The 16068-nt window shown below is 39.3% G+C and overlaps 1 protein-coding gene across 1 annotated transcript; it reads left to right on the forward strand.

Annotated features, from left to right (window-relative positions):
* Positions 1-11774: 11774 nt before the first annotated feature.
* On the forward strand, positions 11775-12707 carry LOC104293262 (taste receptor type 2 member 40-like). Its single transcript, XM_009892755.1, has one exon. It carries the CDS (start codon positions 11775-11777, stop codon positions 12705-12707), a length of 933 nt encoding a protein of 310 aa, XP_009891057.1.
* Positions 12708-16068: the final 3361 nt, after the last annotated feature.

The raw sequence follows: 16068 nt of genomic DNA on the forward strand, positions 1-16068 counted from the left end.
CAACTACATAAAGTGAAGACAAAAAGTTTCCCTGTAAACTTTTTCTAAGTACAGAAGCAGGAAGAGGGGTTGGGAGGTGTGTGAGGGGGAGACGTCACAAATAACCCTTATCAACTGATTCCCTTCTTATCTTTAAGGCACAGATGACAGCTCTGCTCTCGAGTTAACAAATTAGTGAGAGGACCTCTGGCTTTTTTCTCTGTGACAAACTCTTTCTCTTCTCTATACAGTGCATTAGCTTTTCCAAATGTAACACTGATCAGCACTTTGAAAAGAATACAGTGCCGGATGTGCCTTCCAGCTATCACACATAAAAATGTATAATGGCAATTATCTTTTAGCTACTTCTTGGATTTAAATAGATCTGTGATTCAAAGAAATGTGGAATTATTAAAAGCATTGATGTGTATTTGACAGATGTTGTTGCAAGCATTTCTTGTACATTCAAGATGGTTAGGAATCTAGGCAGATTTCAGAAAATTATTTTCTTAATATCTGTCCTGAAGTGAAATTGAATGCGGACTTTGATCTTCTACACTGTGTGAATAGTAAACTCCACTGCAACAGTTTGGTAGGGTGAAGTTTTGCTTCATAGATTGATATTCCAGCTTCAACTTTCCAAAAATATGTATGTATCATAGACTGCACAAAAAAATGCCAGCTTTATGTAATTAAATAAAAAAGAACATTAGTAAAACATGATATAGCAATGTTAATTTTACTGGCCATCTTGAAAACTCATGTGGAAAGGTTATCACTTACAAAGAGACTGTACTTAGTTTTAAAAATTAACTTTTCTGACTCAAGCTTTTCTACCTCAAATGGTGACAGATGGTGCTACCAGTGACCAGTGTGATTTGTGGATTAAAGCAACATGACAGAAATGCTCATTTATATGGAAGACTGTTTGCCAAATGTTAGTAATAGTTTTGGTAACCATTAAAACCACAAATTTGTTTTGAAAACATCAGAATACTGTAACACTGCAAGAGCTCATTGTTTCACCAGAGAAGTTCAGAAAACTGGAGGCAGGATAACCTGAGAGCCATAATGTTTTCCACTGTGGATGGGAGGACTGACAGCAGGATAAATTCATTTTAAACAGCCCAGAATTGCAGCTGCCAGTCAGGCCTCTAGCACTGTTCTAACTGCCCCATGGGTGATGTAGAGAGATCCCTTCTGAGGCAAAAATGCTCTCAGAGAGTCTTAGTCATATATGTAGATGGGAACAACTTTTCACTACCTTTTTTTCCATCAAATACTTGCTCTCTCATCTACCTTTAGTTCATCAAGTACATAGAATCATAGAATGGTTTGGGTTGGAAGGGCCCTTTTAAAGATCACCTAGTTCAACCCCCCTGCCATCGTCAGGGGCATTTTTCACTAATCAGATTGCTTAAAGCCCCATCCAGCCTGACCTTGAGCACATCCAGTGATGGGGCATCTACAACTTCCCTGTGCAACTTGTTCTTCCAACTTCTCTGGGCCACTTGTTCAGTATCTTCATTCAGGAAAAAAGACAGAAAAGTCGATGATACTTCTAACCACTAACGTCAGCCAAAAGACTTTAAGTTCAGGGAAGGGAGGAAGACGGCAAAGACCAAAGCTTGTAACCACGAACTAGTTTGATGTGTGGTAGTTCAGTTACCTGGCTGAATCTGTTAAAGATGATGAGGAAAAAGGTAGGGTAGACTGACCTGTGTGGGTCCTTCAAACTGAAGATTCGCCAATCCACCCAAAAGGAAGAGCACACTAGACCTGGAAGCCAAGTGGATACAATGGATGCAAGGTATGTGAATCAGGAAGTAGACAGGAAGGGTAGACTTGATGACAGAAAGAAAAGGGGTTGGTTTCAGGTGCTAGAGAGGGAAGTCTGAGAATGAAGATAGGAGGGTAGAGAAGATTAGGCAAGAAAGCCAGGAGAAGGGGAAAAAATTGAAAGTAAGAATGGCAGGAGAAGACATTGAAGCTGAAACTACAAAACACCCACCTTATTTGTTTCAGTTTCCCTGGGTATAATCCTGCTCCACATGAATGTCTTGTATTATTTCCTATGTTACTTTAATATCTCATTTTATTGCTTCACTGGGCACAATCTCTAAGAATAAATAGGCTTAATTATAATATCACTTCAGGCTATTGTTAATGATTTTGCAGTTTGTTGCAGTAAGTGTACTAGTGAGAACTTGATTATTTTTTTTTCTATGCAACAAGGTAAAGATGCATATTAAAAAAGATTCTTTTTAGCTGTATATCTTTTTACACATTCATACATTAACTGTGAAACCAATCCAAAACACCCATGAGGCATTGTTTTCCATTCAGAAAAGCAAGCCCTAGTCTCTGAAACTTTTATTTAAAATGAAGGAGGGCAAGAAAGAATAAAAACATAATCCCTGAATAAGCAGACACACTTAGCATGCCTCCTCAATAGCAGGCTGCCTGTGGCTGCTCTAAGGACAAAATAGATGCTGCTCCCATAAAATTTTTAGAAAGTTGAAAATGCACAGATAAAAATAAAAAATACTGTGATTCAAGCTATAGACAGAGAAACTAAATGAAGAAATAGGGAAATGACATGTCTGAGCCCAGTGGACTGCCAGAAGGACACTGTTAGATTTGAGTGTGTACGAACTTTGTTCTTGCTTCCTCACAGTGCACCACTTTCCAAAATACATCCTAGAAAACCATTTTCCATAGTTCTTTGAAGTACTGGCTACCTACTTTGTCTTTTACAATTGATTACAGGCTGCTTTAATAGCATATTTGCTCTAAAATTCAGTTGTCATTCTGAAAAATCCGTAGAACAAAAAATCCCCTTTCATATTCAACACAATCAAAAGTGGTGAATTTAGTAATACAAAAGCTATGTCCTGTGTTTTACTGCATTAGCCCTACAGATCCAATGGAGATGTGTTGTTGTTCACTAATATCTACTTATGGCAAAGTCAGACTAAGTTCCGTGCTTGGTGATAGTAAAATAGAACTAAGCCATATAACCTAAACAATGGGTGCTAATGTGTGGGGTGAAAAGGGCCTTGAATTTCAGAAATTATGGGGCTAACAAACAGAATCAATTATATTTCAGATGTAGATCAAGTTCTTCTGATGCAGAATCCCTTGAGTCACTTGACCAAAACTCAGACTTGTGTCTCAGCATATATATTTTAACTGTAATGTCCCAACAAGAAATTATGTGGAAGCATTGTGTTCACAGTTAAATTAGAAATTATAGGAATTTCATGGCTATTGGCAATGCTTCAGAAGGTGACAGCAAGAACACTGATTTTCAATATTTTTTTGGATGGAAGTAAGTCCATATTGTTTACTGTTAGTTAGAGCTCTGGACCAGATATTGAAGTTTCAACAGTCATAGCAATCATAGAATCACTGAATCATAGAATCATAGAATGATTTGGGTTGGAAGGCACCTTGAAGATCGTTTAGTTCCAACCCCCCTGCCATGGGCAGGGACACTTTCCACTACACCGGGTTGCTCAAAGTCCCATCCAACCTGCCCTTGAACACTTCAAGGGATAGGGCATCCACAACTTCCCTCAGCAACCTGTTCCAGTGTCTCACCAGCTTCAGAGTAAAGACTTTCTTTCTAATATTTAATCTAAATCTACCCTCTTTCGGTTTGAAACCATTACCCCTCGTCAAAACTCTTCTTTTCTGTTCAGTCCCCAAATTTGCTGTTCCCATTTGTGTTTTAGATCGTACTTGATACTAAAGCTCTTCATATACTTTGCAATATTATAGATAATGCTTGTGAAATGCAAAGAGGACTGACATATTTTTTCAAAAATTAAAAGCAACCTCATCTCTCCTGAGCAGAACTTTCAATTTTCTTGCTCTGTATTTCCACCAAGTTTTCATTTTATGCCTTCTCTTCTTACCCTTTTCATCCTGTTCGGTTTCTCTAGCTATTGCACTTTGTTTCAGTAGTTAAGGCCTAAACTCAGGATTCTGGAGATTTCAAGTTCCACTCCTATCTTTGATCCTGATACAGTATGTGGGTTTGAGTCATCTGCTAACTTATCAGTGCATCTGTAAAAAAAAAGTTGTTTGCATCTGCCCAGCAACGTAGCATATTTTGAAATTTACTAAATAATTTCTGTGTGACTATGATGTATTATTAAGTACAAAAGACTCCAGTCAAAAGACAAACTGAACAGCCTAATTGGCAGGGAAGGATTTTCTCCTAGACTGATGAAATGGAAACAAATGTATTTTTAGTAGACTTCTATGAAGTTAAATAAGTAAGCTATGCTTTCATTTACTTCTCTTTGCAAAGGCAGGATCAACTTTCCCTGTGACATTCCTGCAGCTTCTTGCTCAAACCCCGCTAAAAATTTGCAATAAGAATGTATGTTACCTTTTTTTTTTCTAAGTTTTAACACTCTAATAGCAGAAAGGATCTGACTTTATAATTATGAAACCTGCCACTCCTTGCCCTCCCCATAACAGACATGGAGAAAAGTTTATTCCTGTATCTTCAAAGTTATTTTTTGCATATGTAAGCCCTTTTGCAGATTTCTTCTCTCTAACCTAAACAAGGCTGGGTCCTTCAATTCTTACATTTTTTTAAAAATTTTTGCAGTTCTACAACACAACCTTAATAGAGCTACATAGAACAGTACAATGCCTTAATTTGTACAACAAATAAAAATTGCTCTTTGTATATCCCAGCATGGCATTTGTCTTTTTTACAATTGTCTTCTCAACTGTTGCTTTACTCGCCAGATCCTTCTCTGCAGCTCTGCTGACTGGCAGCTTCTTCCCCATCCAGTATTTATGCACGTTTATTCCCATCTATAAGCATTTGTCCATATTTTCTCAGTCTGCACCTCCAGTTTGTCAAGATGATTTTGAATCCTGAATCTGTCTTCCAAAAACTTTGTGGCCAGTCCAAGCCTGGTGTTACCTGCAGATTTAATAGTCTCCACTCACTAGAAAAATAAAATTGCACCTAAATATTGGATGCAGTATTCCAGATACTTTCTTGAAGAAGTGCTGATGGAGAGAATCACTTCCCTTAATTTACTGACTATGCTTCTGTTAAAACAGCCCAGAATACTGTACACTGTATACTTATTCTCTATACATTTACTGAACTACTTTACGTACTTAACTACCCATCTACTGTGGTAGTTAGTTCTTTTTAAACAAACTGTTTTCTTGGTCTAACCTTTGGAATGTACTTGTGTTGAATAGCAGTGATATCATTTATTTTACCACCAGGTAAAAGAAAGATGGTACTGGGATGGACTCATTGATAAAGTTCCCAGGTACTGCCACAGTGCATATGCTCAGGGCCTTGACTGCATTACCTCTCCACTGCTGCTGGGGTTTTGGCTGCCCAGCTTCAGAGGGAACTTTCACAGTGCAGCTGGCTGACCTTAAATCAAATTGCTGTAAGAAGCCCCAGTGGGGCTTGCCCCTCCCTCGCCCCCCTCCTAGTTTCAGAAGCTGCTTCTAAGCTGTGTGCTCACACTCGGTCTCTACCTGAGCTACGCTGCGGCGATGCCTGTGCCTTTACATGTGCTTAGCTGACCTGGATGCTGATCGAAAGGTGTTCCTGACCTGCGGACTTGAGTTCCTGGCTTGATCTTGGACATGTCTTATCACTATGGACTTGTCTGGCAATCACTGGACTGCTGGCTGACCCTAGTTACCATCGTAGAGCTTATCTGCTGTCCTTGCTCATATGCTGTGGGACTGCATGCCTGACAGTGTCCTCACTGTCCCTGCCTGCCTTGTGGTGGTGCTAACTGCCTGACTCACCTTCCCTTATGGAACAGCTCCTCCTGCTGCTCCTTGACACACATGGCAATTGTAATCTCTGCTTCACCCATAATTCTCCCTCTGGATTTGTTAAAGGAGAACCTGCTGACTGAGCATTCACGCATGTCGACTAGCTTTTGAAATCGATGTACTGATAGCAGCCTCTCTATAGACAGCATATGGGGATATGTACGTTCTTAATTGTCTCCATGAAGATGGGGAGTTCAGGTTCAGCTAACGCTCATCTGGTCTCCATGATGGTGTTTTTGACTCATGGGTAGACAGTCTGGAAGATTACCTGGGAGACCTACATCTTCATCCGCACTATGGACTTTAAATTGCATCAAATCAAAGCAATCAAAGCATAGCATTCACAGTTAAATTACAATTAATCAACATCGAGATAGTAAGGCTACACAATGCAATGGAGGACCGTCTTCACAGATCTTGGCACCCAGAATGTGATATGGTGACACCTGGTGACTGGCATTAGGTCACTGCATAGAACCTTGAAGATGACCTTCTTGATGTCAAAATTTCGCACTTCCTGCTGGTCCACCAAAGTGCATAACACAGTATGACCCCAGAAACTGGAAGGTCATTTTCTGTAGTGTGAAGAAATCTACCCTTCAGCAGCTCACTTTGCTCCTTCCTGGAGAAAAAGATTGGTCCAGCACACTCTAGATAATTCCTGAGCATGAGCGTAATTGAGAATACAGCAACAGTAGAATCAAAACCAGCAGCTAGAATGGCAGCAGTATCAGTCAGCTTGTCAATTAGTTCCCAGACAGGGTAGACGTGGCCTGGCTTTAGAGATGTGCAATGAGTACATGCATGTGAGTCACTCCAGGTCTCTTGGCCACGGAAAAAAAGATCATTCCCTGAAATGGGTCACTAGGACAATAGAAAGTTGAATGGAACAACTGCAAGTCCTGTAGTTTGTTACATATGGGATGAATTGTAATATACTAGTAGTCTACCAAAACTAAATTAAGATTTAAATAATTTTTAATTATTAAGATCTTAATAATTTTTGTAAGCAATTTGCTGATATGATCTGTGTCCAATTCTCTAATTGCACATTGTACATTAGGACAGTACTGTAGCATGTTAATAACTACTAACAGATGTTAGTACATTGTTACATAATTTCGTTAAATGTAGAACTAATCTATCCCGTTGAAACATTGCCAGCATAGATGGTATTTGTGATACTTGTTTAAAACACTCTCTATACTTACTATTCTTCTTAATTAGATTCTATAATCTAAGGATTGCACTGCTATGGGTTGATGGATCCATTATCCTGATGATGCATGGATGTTGTGGCTCTGTTGTCCTGAGGTTGAGCCGGTAGTGAGACTGAGCCCATACTCCTCAAGCACATACAGAAACACACATGAGCACATACAGTCAGAATACCTCAGCACACCGCTGGATCAACACAGAAAGTACCTCATCCTGTATAATGTGCCTTGAAAAGTTAGCTAATGACACTATGAAGCCATCAGAGTTAGCAAGACCTTTAAAAGATAAGCATCCAGAACATGAAGACAAACCTCTACAATTTTTTCAGCCATGTTTCAAACTATGTGATATCCAATCCAATACTTTACAAAATTTCACTGAAATTAATGATAAATGTTTAGAAGCTTCCTTTGAGGTTTCTTGCTTCACAGAAAAAAGACAAAAAGCCACATATCACTGAGGAAACACTTGTTCTTTCTGCCATGGTAAAAATGGCTGCAATAACATGCAGAAAGCAATACAGTTAAATGCATTCCTTCATCAGCAAACACTGTTGGAGGATGCATAGAAAACATTGCTGCTGGAGGTTTGAAGAAACAAGTATCAGTACAAACTACACAATGTGAGAGACTTGCTGTGCAGCTGGATGAAAGTACAGGTGTTTCTAACATGTCCCAGCTTATATTTGCTAGATCCTGTTCTGATAGCGAAATACATGGAGAACTACTTTCTGTGAGCCACTAAAGGAAAGATCTACCAGAGAAGCTATATTCTCAACAGCAAAATACTTCTTTAATAAAAATGTTTTACAGAAAAACTGTGCAAGTGTGAGGACCGGTGAAGCAGCTGCTTTGTCTAAGAAAAGGATTGCATGGTAAGATTACGCAGCTAGCACCACACTTAAAATTCATTCACTGCATTGTTCATAGGCAAGCTATTGCAGCAAAGAAATGGGAGCCAGACATGCACAAAGTGCTACAAGGTGTCATTGATGTGGTTAATTTCATAAAAACTAGACCTTGAAACAGTAGAATCTTTACAATACTTCATAATGAGATGGGGAGTGACCATGGAAATCTTTTGTACCTGTGGTGGGTTGACCTTGGCTGGCGGTCAGGTGCCCACCAAACCACTCTATACTCCTCCTCCTCAGCAGGACAGGAGGAGAAAACATGATGAAAAAGCTCATGGGTTGGAACAGGGAGATCGCTTAGCAATTACCTTCATGGGTAAAACAGACTCAAATTGGGAAAATTAATTTATTGCCAATCAATAACAGAAGAAAACAAAGAAACCAAGAACAAAACCAAAAACTTTTTCCCCCCACCCCCTCCTCTTCATTCATGACTCTTCTACCTCCTCCCACCCAAGCAGCGCAGGGGGTTGGGGAATGGTGATTGCAGTCAGGTCATAGCACTTTGTCTCAGCCACTGCTTCCTGCTCACGCTGTTCCCTTGCTCAGATGTGGGGTCCCTCTCACAGATTACAGCCCTTCATGAACTGCTCCAGCATGGGTCCTCTCGGCAGGGTGCAATGCACCAGGAATAGACTGCTTCAGCATGGGTTCCCCACAGGCCACAGGTCCTGCCCGAAAACGTGCTCCAGTGTGGGCTCCTCTCCACTGGCTGCAGCTCCTGCCAGGAGCCTGTTCCAGTGTGGGATCTCCACAGGCTGCGGCTTCCTTCAGGGCACATCCACCTGCTGTGGCATGGGCTGCAGGGTGGATATCTCCTCCAATGTGGTCTCCCATGGGCTGTTGGGGGACACCCTGTGTGACCATGGTCTTCTCCAGGGGCTGCAGGGAGTTCTGCACTCTGCTTCAGTGCCTGGAGCACCTCCTCCCCTCCTTCTCCACTGACCTTGTTGTCTGCAGAGCTTTTTCACATTTCCTCACTCCTCTCTCTCACAGCTGCTGTGCAGTGGTTTTAACCCTTTCTTAAACATGTTATCCCAGAGGTGCCACCAGCATCACTGGTTGGCTCAGGCTTGGCCTGTGGTGGGTACATTGTGGAGGCGACTGGAACTGCCTCTGGGGAGCAGCACTTGGTCTCGTCTCACAGAAGCCACCCACGCAGCCCCTCCCACTACCAAAACTTTGCCACACAAACCAAGCACAGTATCACACAGACATTTGCTGGTTATCTCGTGGTGATGGGCTTAAAGGAGTTGTTGAATTTAAAGACCAGTTACACATTTTTCTTTTACAAAAAGACAAGTGTTCTGAACTTGCTGACCTTTTTTGTGATGACAAGTATCTGTCAGTAGTAAGTTACCTAGCAGTTATTTTCAACAAAATAAACACACTCACTGTATCCCTTCAAGGAAAGTGACATTCTAACAGTGGGTGAGAAAGTAACTGCTTTTCAAAAGAAAATTGTGCTGTGGAGATTTTTGTGATTTTCTTGCTGAAAATGATGTAACTGTGTCACCTACAAAAAACTCTCATACATGTACGTTTACAAAATTTGAAAACAGAGCTTTCTAACCTGTTTTAATATCTTCCTAAGGGAGAGTTTTCAGTGGGCTTTGAACTCATTTGTTAAACATGCAAGACCACTGATTAGTTTGCAAGAACTGATTAACATCAGGGAAGATGGAAATTTGCTAGCTGAATTTCAACAGAAACCTTTGCATAAGTGGTGGATGGGATTGACAAATGAGTATCATGATTTAGTAAGTGCAGCCAACAATATAATTCTTCCATTTGGATTTATGTGTCTTTGTGAGATATCTTTTTCAGCTATGACAGCCATTAAGACCAAGTGTCAAAATAAATTGAACATAGAAGTTTGAATCAGTGTATCAAGAAGTGTTAAACCAAGATTTTAAAAAACAATGAAGCATATCCAATCACATTGCTCTCACTAAAATAACTATTAGTATTTTTTTTAGTGAGAACAAAAACAGGGTTTGTACCATTAATAAAATAAAATAAAAATTACTTTTAAAATACTGTTTATTTCATCTTTAATCCTTTTTTAGTTTCTGGTTTTGTGTGCGGTTACACAATAAGGACATTATAGGAGGCCATGGTAAGTGTTTCTCATGAACTCAGAAGTGATAACTGTGCAATTCAGGGAGAGGTTTAGGCATCAGATACAAAATACACATATAGGCATGTAAAGTGGGACATCAGACGCCGGCATTCAAAACTGTAGTTGTAAAAACAGTTCAGCTGCTGTATAACCACAGACATGTCTGTATTTCATAGTGTTAGGATGTCAGTGTGTCTGGTCTGTCACCTCTTCCTCTGCTAGTGCTAAGGAAAGTACCTGGTTTCCCAATGATTATTGAACAGACACAAAAGAAGAAAAGGAAAGAAAATGCCTGAGTCTCTTTCAATAGAGTGAAACAGATGTACATCCTTTCCCATTCAGACTATTATTCACCTTGAAACACATTTTCAAGGTAGAGAGAGATTCCTGTTCTTCTTGGTAATATCACCTTCAAATCATTTCTGAAGTTATAATGGCTTTTCATCACAGGAAATGAGGCAGCGTTCCTGTATCTTTCTGCTCTACTATATAGCAGTTGGGTCATTTAACTGAAAGTTGGAAGGCTTGGCCAGATTCTCTTCTGACCGGGGTGAGCAACCTATCCTCCAGACCACTATGCTCTGGTGGTGAATAGCATGGTGGGTGAATAAAAACAGGGACAATAAGCGGGCTGACAGCAGTCAAAGCAAAGAAATGAGGCACTAGATCAGATCCACACCATGACATGTTAATCAGCAAGAGCAAATTGTGTGCTCGCTTCATCAAATAGCTGGTAGGAATGAGCTGCCAATCAGTGTAAACCATACCTTTCATTTCAGTTGGCTTCAGTGTGTTTGGTCCTTAAAGGTGTAGTTAGGCTGCTGGCTGCAGAACTTTAATGCTTAGGGGCTATCACTTCTGACTGGTCAATACATAAACAAAACCCCACAGATTCTGGGGAAAAAAAAAAAAAAAAAAAAAGACTGTAAAGCAAGTGTACTAAAGCATCTGGTTCCCTGATGGATGGGATGGTCTCCTTAGATAAGACCAAGTATTCCATTACAAGTCCATAAGTGGAGTCGAACCAAGGTCTGTATCCTTTGTTTTGTTAGGAAAAATCATGCATATAGTAGCCAAGCTGTGAATGTTTTTTTTCTGCAGACTTAGGACCCACAGTGAGAATGGTTGCAAAACAGTTACAGGAATGAGGGAAGGGGAAGAATGTTAACTGCATGATGGCCAGATGTGGAAATCAGATCAGGCTCATCAAACAGTTTTAAGACACTGTAAGCGTTTTGGTACCAAATGTAGTTCATTGTGTATTTTCTGCTGTTGAAATTATCTTTCTGTCCTCCCAGAGAGGGGTATGGGGCCTAATCCTAGCATGAGAGAGAATACACATGTTTGAAGCTGTTCTCCACCTTTACATACATAAATTCAAAGGGTTGTGTGAAAACAGGATGACAATACATTTTTTAAAATGCATCTGAGCCCTTTAAATGCAAATCTTTTCTCTGAATTGAAAGGACCGTAATTGAATCTTTATCCAATTTGCATGCTTAGAGAAAGCAGCTGAACTATTAATAATCAATAAAATGTAAAATAACATAAATATTAAATTACTTATTATCATACTTCTTCCTCTGAGATAAGTAGGTGAGCATATGCTGAAAACAGCTAGTTAGGATTGGCATTGCTCTGGAAATTTAAGGCTTCCAGGAGCCCATGAAAAACTGAGTAAAAATTGTGAGTTCTTGAGTTACTATGTCCACTTTATCTTTCCTTTTTCTAACAATTGCTATAATTGAATCCATGGCAGGAGTTCTAGGAAATGGAACTATCTTGGCTGTCAGTTCAACTAACTGCATCAGGAGCAAAATACTGTCCTCGTATGATATGATAATGATCTTTCTGAGTTTATCCAGATTCTTTTTGCAGTCCTGGCTGATGCTGGATTTGTTCCTAAGTCTGTTTTGTGAAACCTCCTTTTATGAAGAAAATTTGTTTGTGATCTTCAAGACAGTTTTTATGTTTCTGAACTACTGCAGCCTCTGGTTTGCTACCTGGCTTAGTGTCTTCTATTGTATCAAGGTTGCTAGTTTTACTCAGGCTTTGTTCATCTGGCTGAAGAAAAGGATTTCCAGTCTCATGCCCTGGATGCTGATAACATCATCTCTTTTATCCTTTGCAACCTCTCTTCCTTTCGCCTGGGATATCTACAACGTACACGACAACTTCACTGCTCCCTTAACAACGACAAACTCTTCAGAAAGGAAAGTCACGATGAAAGCTAGTTTGTTTTTATTGGTTCTTCTTTGTAACGCTGGTATAGCTTTGCCTTTAATAGTGTTTGTTGTTTCGAGCATCCTGCTGATTAGGTCTCTGTGGATACACACCAGGCAGATGAAAAATAATGCAACTGGCTTCCGGGATCCCAGCTTAGAGGCCCATATTGGTGCCATCAAGTCAGTCTTTTCCTTCCTGATACTCTACATTACATATTTGATTTCTTTGATTCTCATTTTATCCAATACTTTTTTGCCTTTAAGCACTGAGGAAGCCATATGTGTAGCTGTAATGTCTGCCTGTCCTGCAGGACACTCTATGGTCTTAATCTGGAGCAACCCCAAATTTCGAGAGCTGCCAGCTAGGATTTTGCACCATGTAAACTGTTGTGTCAGCACTAGATACACGTAAAAGACGCTGGGGTAGCCTGGGCTTTCTAGTTTAGATCCAAATTAATTAAACTGAAGTCACCAGAGGTATAAAATAGTAGAAGCATGAAGGAGTGGATTATCGCCCTGTTATGGAACCATGAAGAAGCCGGGAATATGCTTTACTTGGATGAGCTCCTTGTAATGAAAAATTCTGTAATTTCCCTCCTATTTTGAAAGACGATTGCCTGCAAAATACATGTACTGTACTTGCTGTACTTTCTTTGGAAATCACCACTGTTTCTCTAAGACAGCAGAAAAACAAGGCCAAGGCTCAGACAATAATGTAATCACTTGAAGAGGTTTAACTCACAAACCAGACTGTCATGATACTAAGAGAACAGACCTGCTTAAGCACAGGTATGCTCAAATTTTATACGTGAATATGAAGCTTGAAGGCTGTTTCTGGTTAGTACAAGCACATAATGAGGATGCTAAGGAATTCCTGAGAATTTTGGAATTTCTTACTGATCATTTGCAACTGCTTGTTGATTCTATAAGTTGAAAAATATTTGTTGATTATAAAAGCATCTTTAAGATTCCAATATGATTTGGTAAAGAATGGCACAGCCTCTTGCACTTCGGGCAATTTCTTAACTATTAATCACTGTCTGTGCTCCCAATGAAAAGATGCATTGGAACATGTGGAGACATTCCTGAATGAAAAAGGGCAGAACTTAATTCCTATGAGCAACCCAGGGTTTGAACAAAGCTCGGAGGCCTATGTGCAACGTCCTTGGCCCCCCCTTGGCTGCCCAAAAAGGGAGGAAGAAAAGTGCTAAGCAGAATGGAATTTGGGACAAGATAAGCCGGGAGAAGAGTAAAACAAGAGGCGTGTGGACCGAGGGCCTTAGCCAATCTAGTTGCGGGACATTGCGCGTGAACAAGGGAGCTGAACCAATTATAATGTTGTTGCCTATGCATGCTTTTGCTGTAAGCCTATATATACTCTGCGAAAATATTCAATAAACGAGAATGACCATACTGATATTGAGATTTCATCATTACTCCGGGTCCAATCCCACTCTGACAGGAACACTCTCCAAAATCCTGTGATTAGAGATAATAGGAAAAAGAATTTCCTGAATATGAGACTTTTCTAAACAAATAATTAAAAGGTTAATATTTCGGGTTTTGTTAAGGAGAATGTATTCCTCAAACCGGAAGCATGGATTTGTGTTATTTAAATATTGTCAAATATGTTTATATTACTAAAATATTAAAATTCATTAATTTGTATTATTGAGAAAATAGTTCACCAATGTTTAAATATATGACTTGTAATTCTCTTTAGAAGTTTCTAGAAACTGCACATCTCCATGAAGTGTCTCAATTTTGACAAGGTGTTTCCTGTAATTTTTTCTACACAAGAATTCCTTTGGCTTTGGAAATAAATTGCAGTTTCCTCGACAAAGCACATATTTTGGCAGAGTCCAAAACTCAGCACATTATTGTTACATTAGAACTGGAACTTTATGATCCTTTTCAGTGGCAGTGGGAGTTTACATACTTTTAAAGTGATCATCACTTGAAATAGATATGGCTTGAGCCTTATGTTGATTAAGCCCATTCTGACTTAAAATACCCAGTTTTGATGTTGTAAGAGTCAATCTCTTTGAAGTAATGTATCTATTTAAACTGAGTTTGTGCCAGAATTGGGTTTTTAAAAAATTTAAAAATACCAAGTTAAAGAATTATTTCTGTTGGAGTCTTTCTTCCCTTTATGATATAAAGTGTTCCACAGATGACAGCAGTGGCCTGCAGAAAAATTTTATATGGCATTTAGCAGAGCTGGTGAAAATTCAGGATATGCCAATGACACCATGATGTGTTATTTGCACCATCTGTGAAAAATAGTGAGAGGTTTGGTCTGTCTTCTGCCCCTCCATGGTGTCCCCCCATGGGCCTTAGGGAAAAAAAATCTCAGATCTCTCTCTCCTGCTTGACCGCAGGAACAAGCAAGACACATGGGGTATGGTCAACCCATAAAACATATTTTGTCCTGCTCCAGGCTGAGCTATAAGGTGTGTGGCTGCTCAGCAGGGATACCCTGAAGAGCCTCTATCACATAATTTGTTTTACATTACATTATTTCTTTTCCATATCCCCCCTCATGAATAAACAACCTAACCACATTCCTTAGTGGACATGAGATTTGAAAGAGGTCCCTGTGTTATTTTTCAGACTCTTTAAGTGTGTCTTCCCTCCAAAGCTTTCTTTGCATAGAGCTAAATGAAAAAGTTACCTGTGCATCAACACACATTTTGGAACCTAAGAGGGAAAGTAGACAGAAATAATGGAAGGCACCTTATAGGATCAGTCTTCTGGTAGACCTTTCTTTCTGTAACTGACCAGCTAAATAACTTGTCATATTAATAAAAATATCTTTAAAATTAGTTTTATAAACAGTCTACTAAACCCCTGTTGTTCTATTGGATAAATTATTAAATAAGATTGATAAACATTTGTTCTGGGAAAAACACCCCAACCTGTACTAGTAGGAAAATAATAGTTACTAGAGCTATGATTCTTTGACATCATGCATCTTATCTGATAGTAGGCATTTTTCTCTTTTCTCTGTTTTGTTTGTAAGCTGGAAGTTGGTTTGAGTCCCCCATCTTAAACTTACTAGTTTGCAACTTGAAGAAAGTTAGAAATTCATCTTATCAGACCCTTCTAAAATATCGCAACTATTTACACGCACACCAACGCTGGCACTGGCAGCTCTACTTAAAATCTGGTACAGTAAATTGGATCAGGAAACAAGCAAAGTTCAAAGCTCATCCTGTTCGTGTTAGCAGAATGAAATTATACAAATCATGTTGTCTTGTACCTCTTTTCATTAAGGATCCAGAAAAAAAATTACAAGATTTTCTAGAAAACTGCTCAAACATAGCCTAAAACAAAGATGCCAGTATTTGACACAAAGCTTTTTTCCACTAAAGAGACTTTTCTGGATTTCTGTAATTTACTAGTTTAATTAGAAGCCTTTCTTTTTGCCTGAGAAGCAAATTCTTTGTAAACTCTATGTGATGTTATTTCTGTTCCCTGAAGGAGAAGTATTATAAAATTGCAACATTATAACTATATTTTAACAAAGTATATGGCCTTTAGATTCCTTTGTAGCAGACAGACAGAAAATTAGTTCTGTTATACTGTATGGGACTATGGAATATCAGATACTGATGAAGCCATACACAGAAAAGGCCCTGAACAAAATGTTTAAGAAAAGGGGTCACAGTCAGAACTAGAGTTTTGTGATAATATCAATATATTGTATTAAAGTAGCCTACAGATGACTGGTAAATCGTAAAATCCATCATAAGGATTAAAAACAGCCAATG

Source organism: Charadrius vociferus, unplaced genomic scaffold (assembly GCF_000708025.1).
Source record: "Charadrius vociferus isolate BGI_N301 unplaced genomic scaffold, ASM70802v2 scaffold301, whole genome shotgun sequence".
Taxonomy (NCBI): domain Eukaryota; kingdom Metazoa; phylum Chordata; class Aves; order Charadriiformes; family Charadriidae; genus Charadrius; species Charadrius vociferus.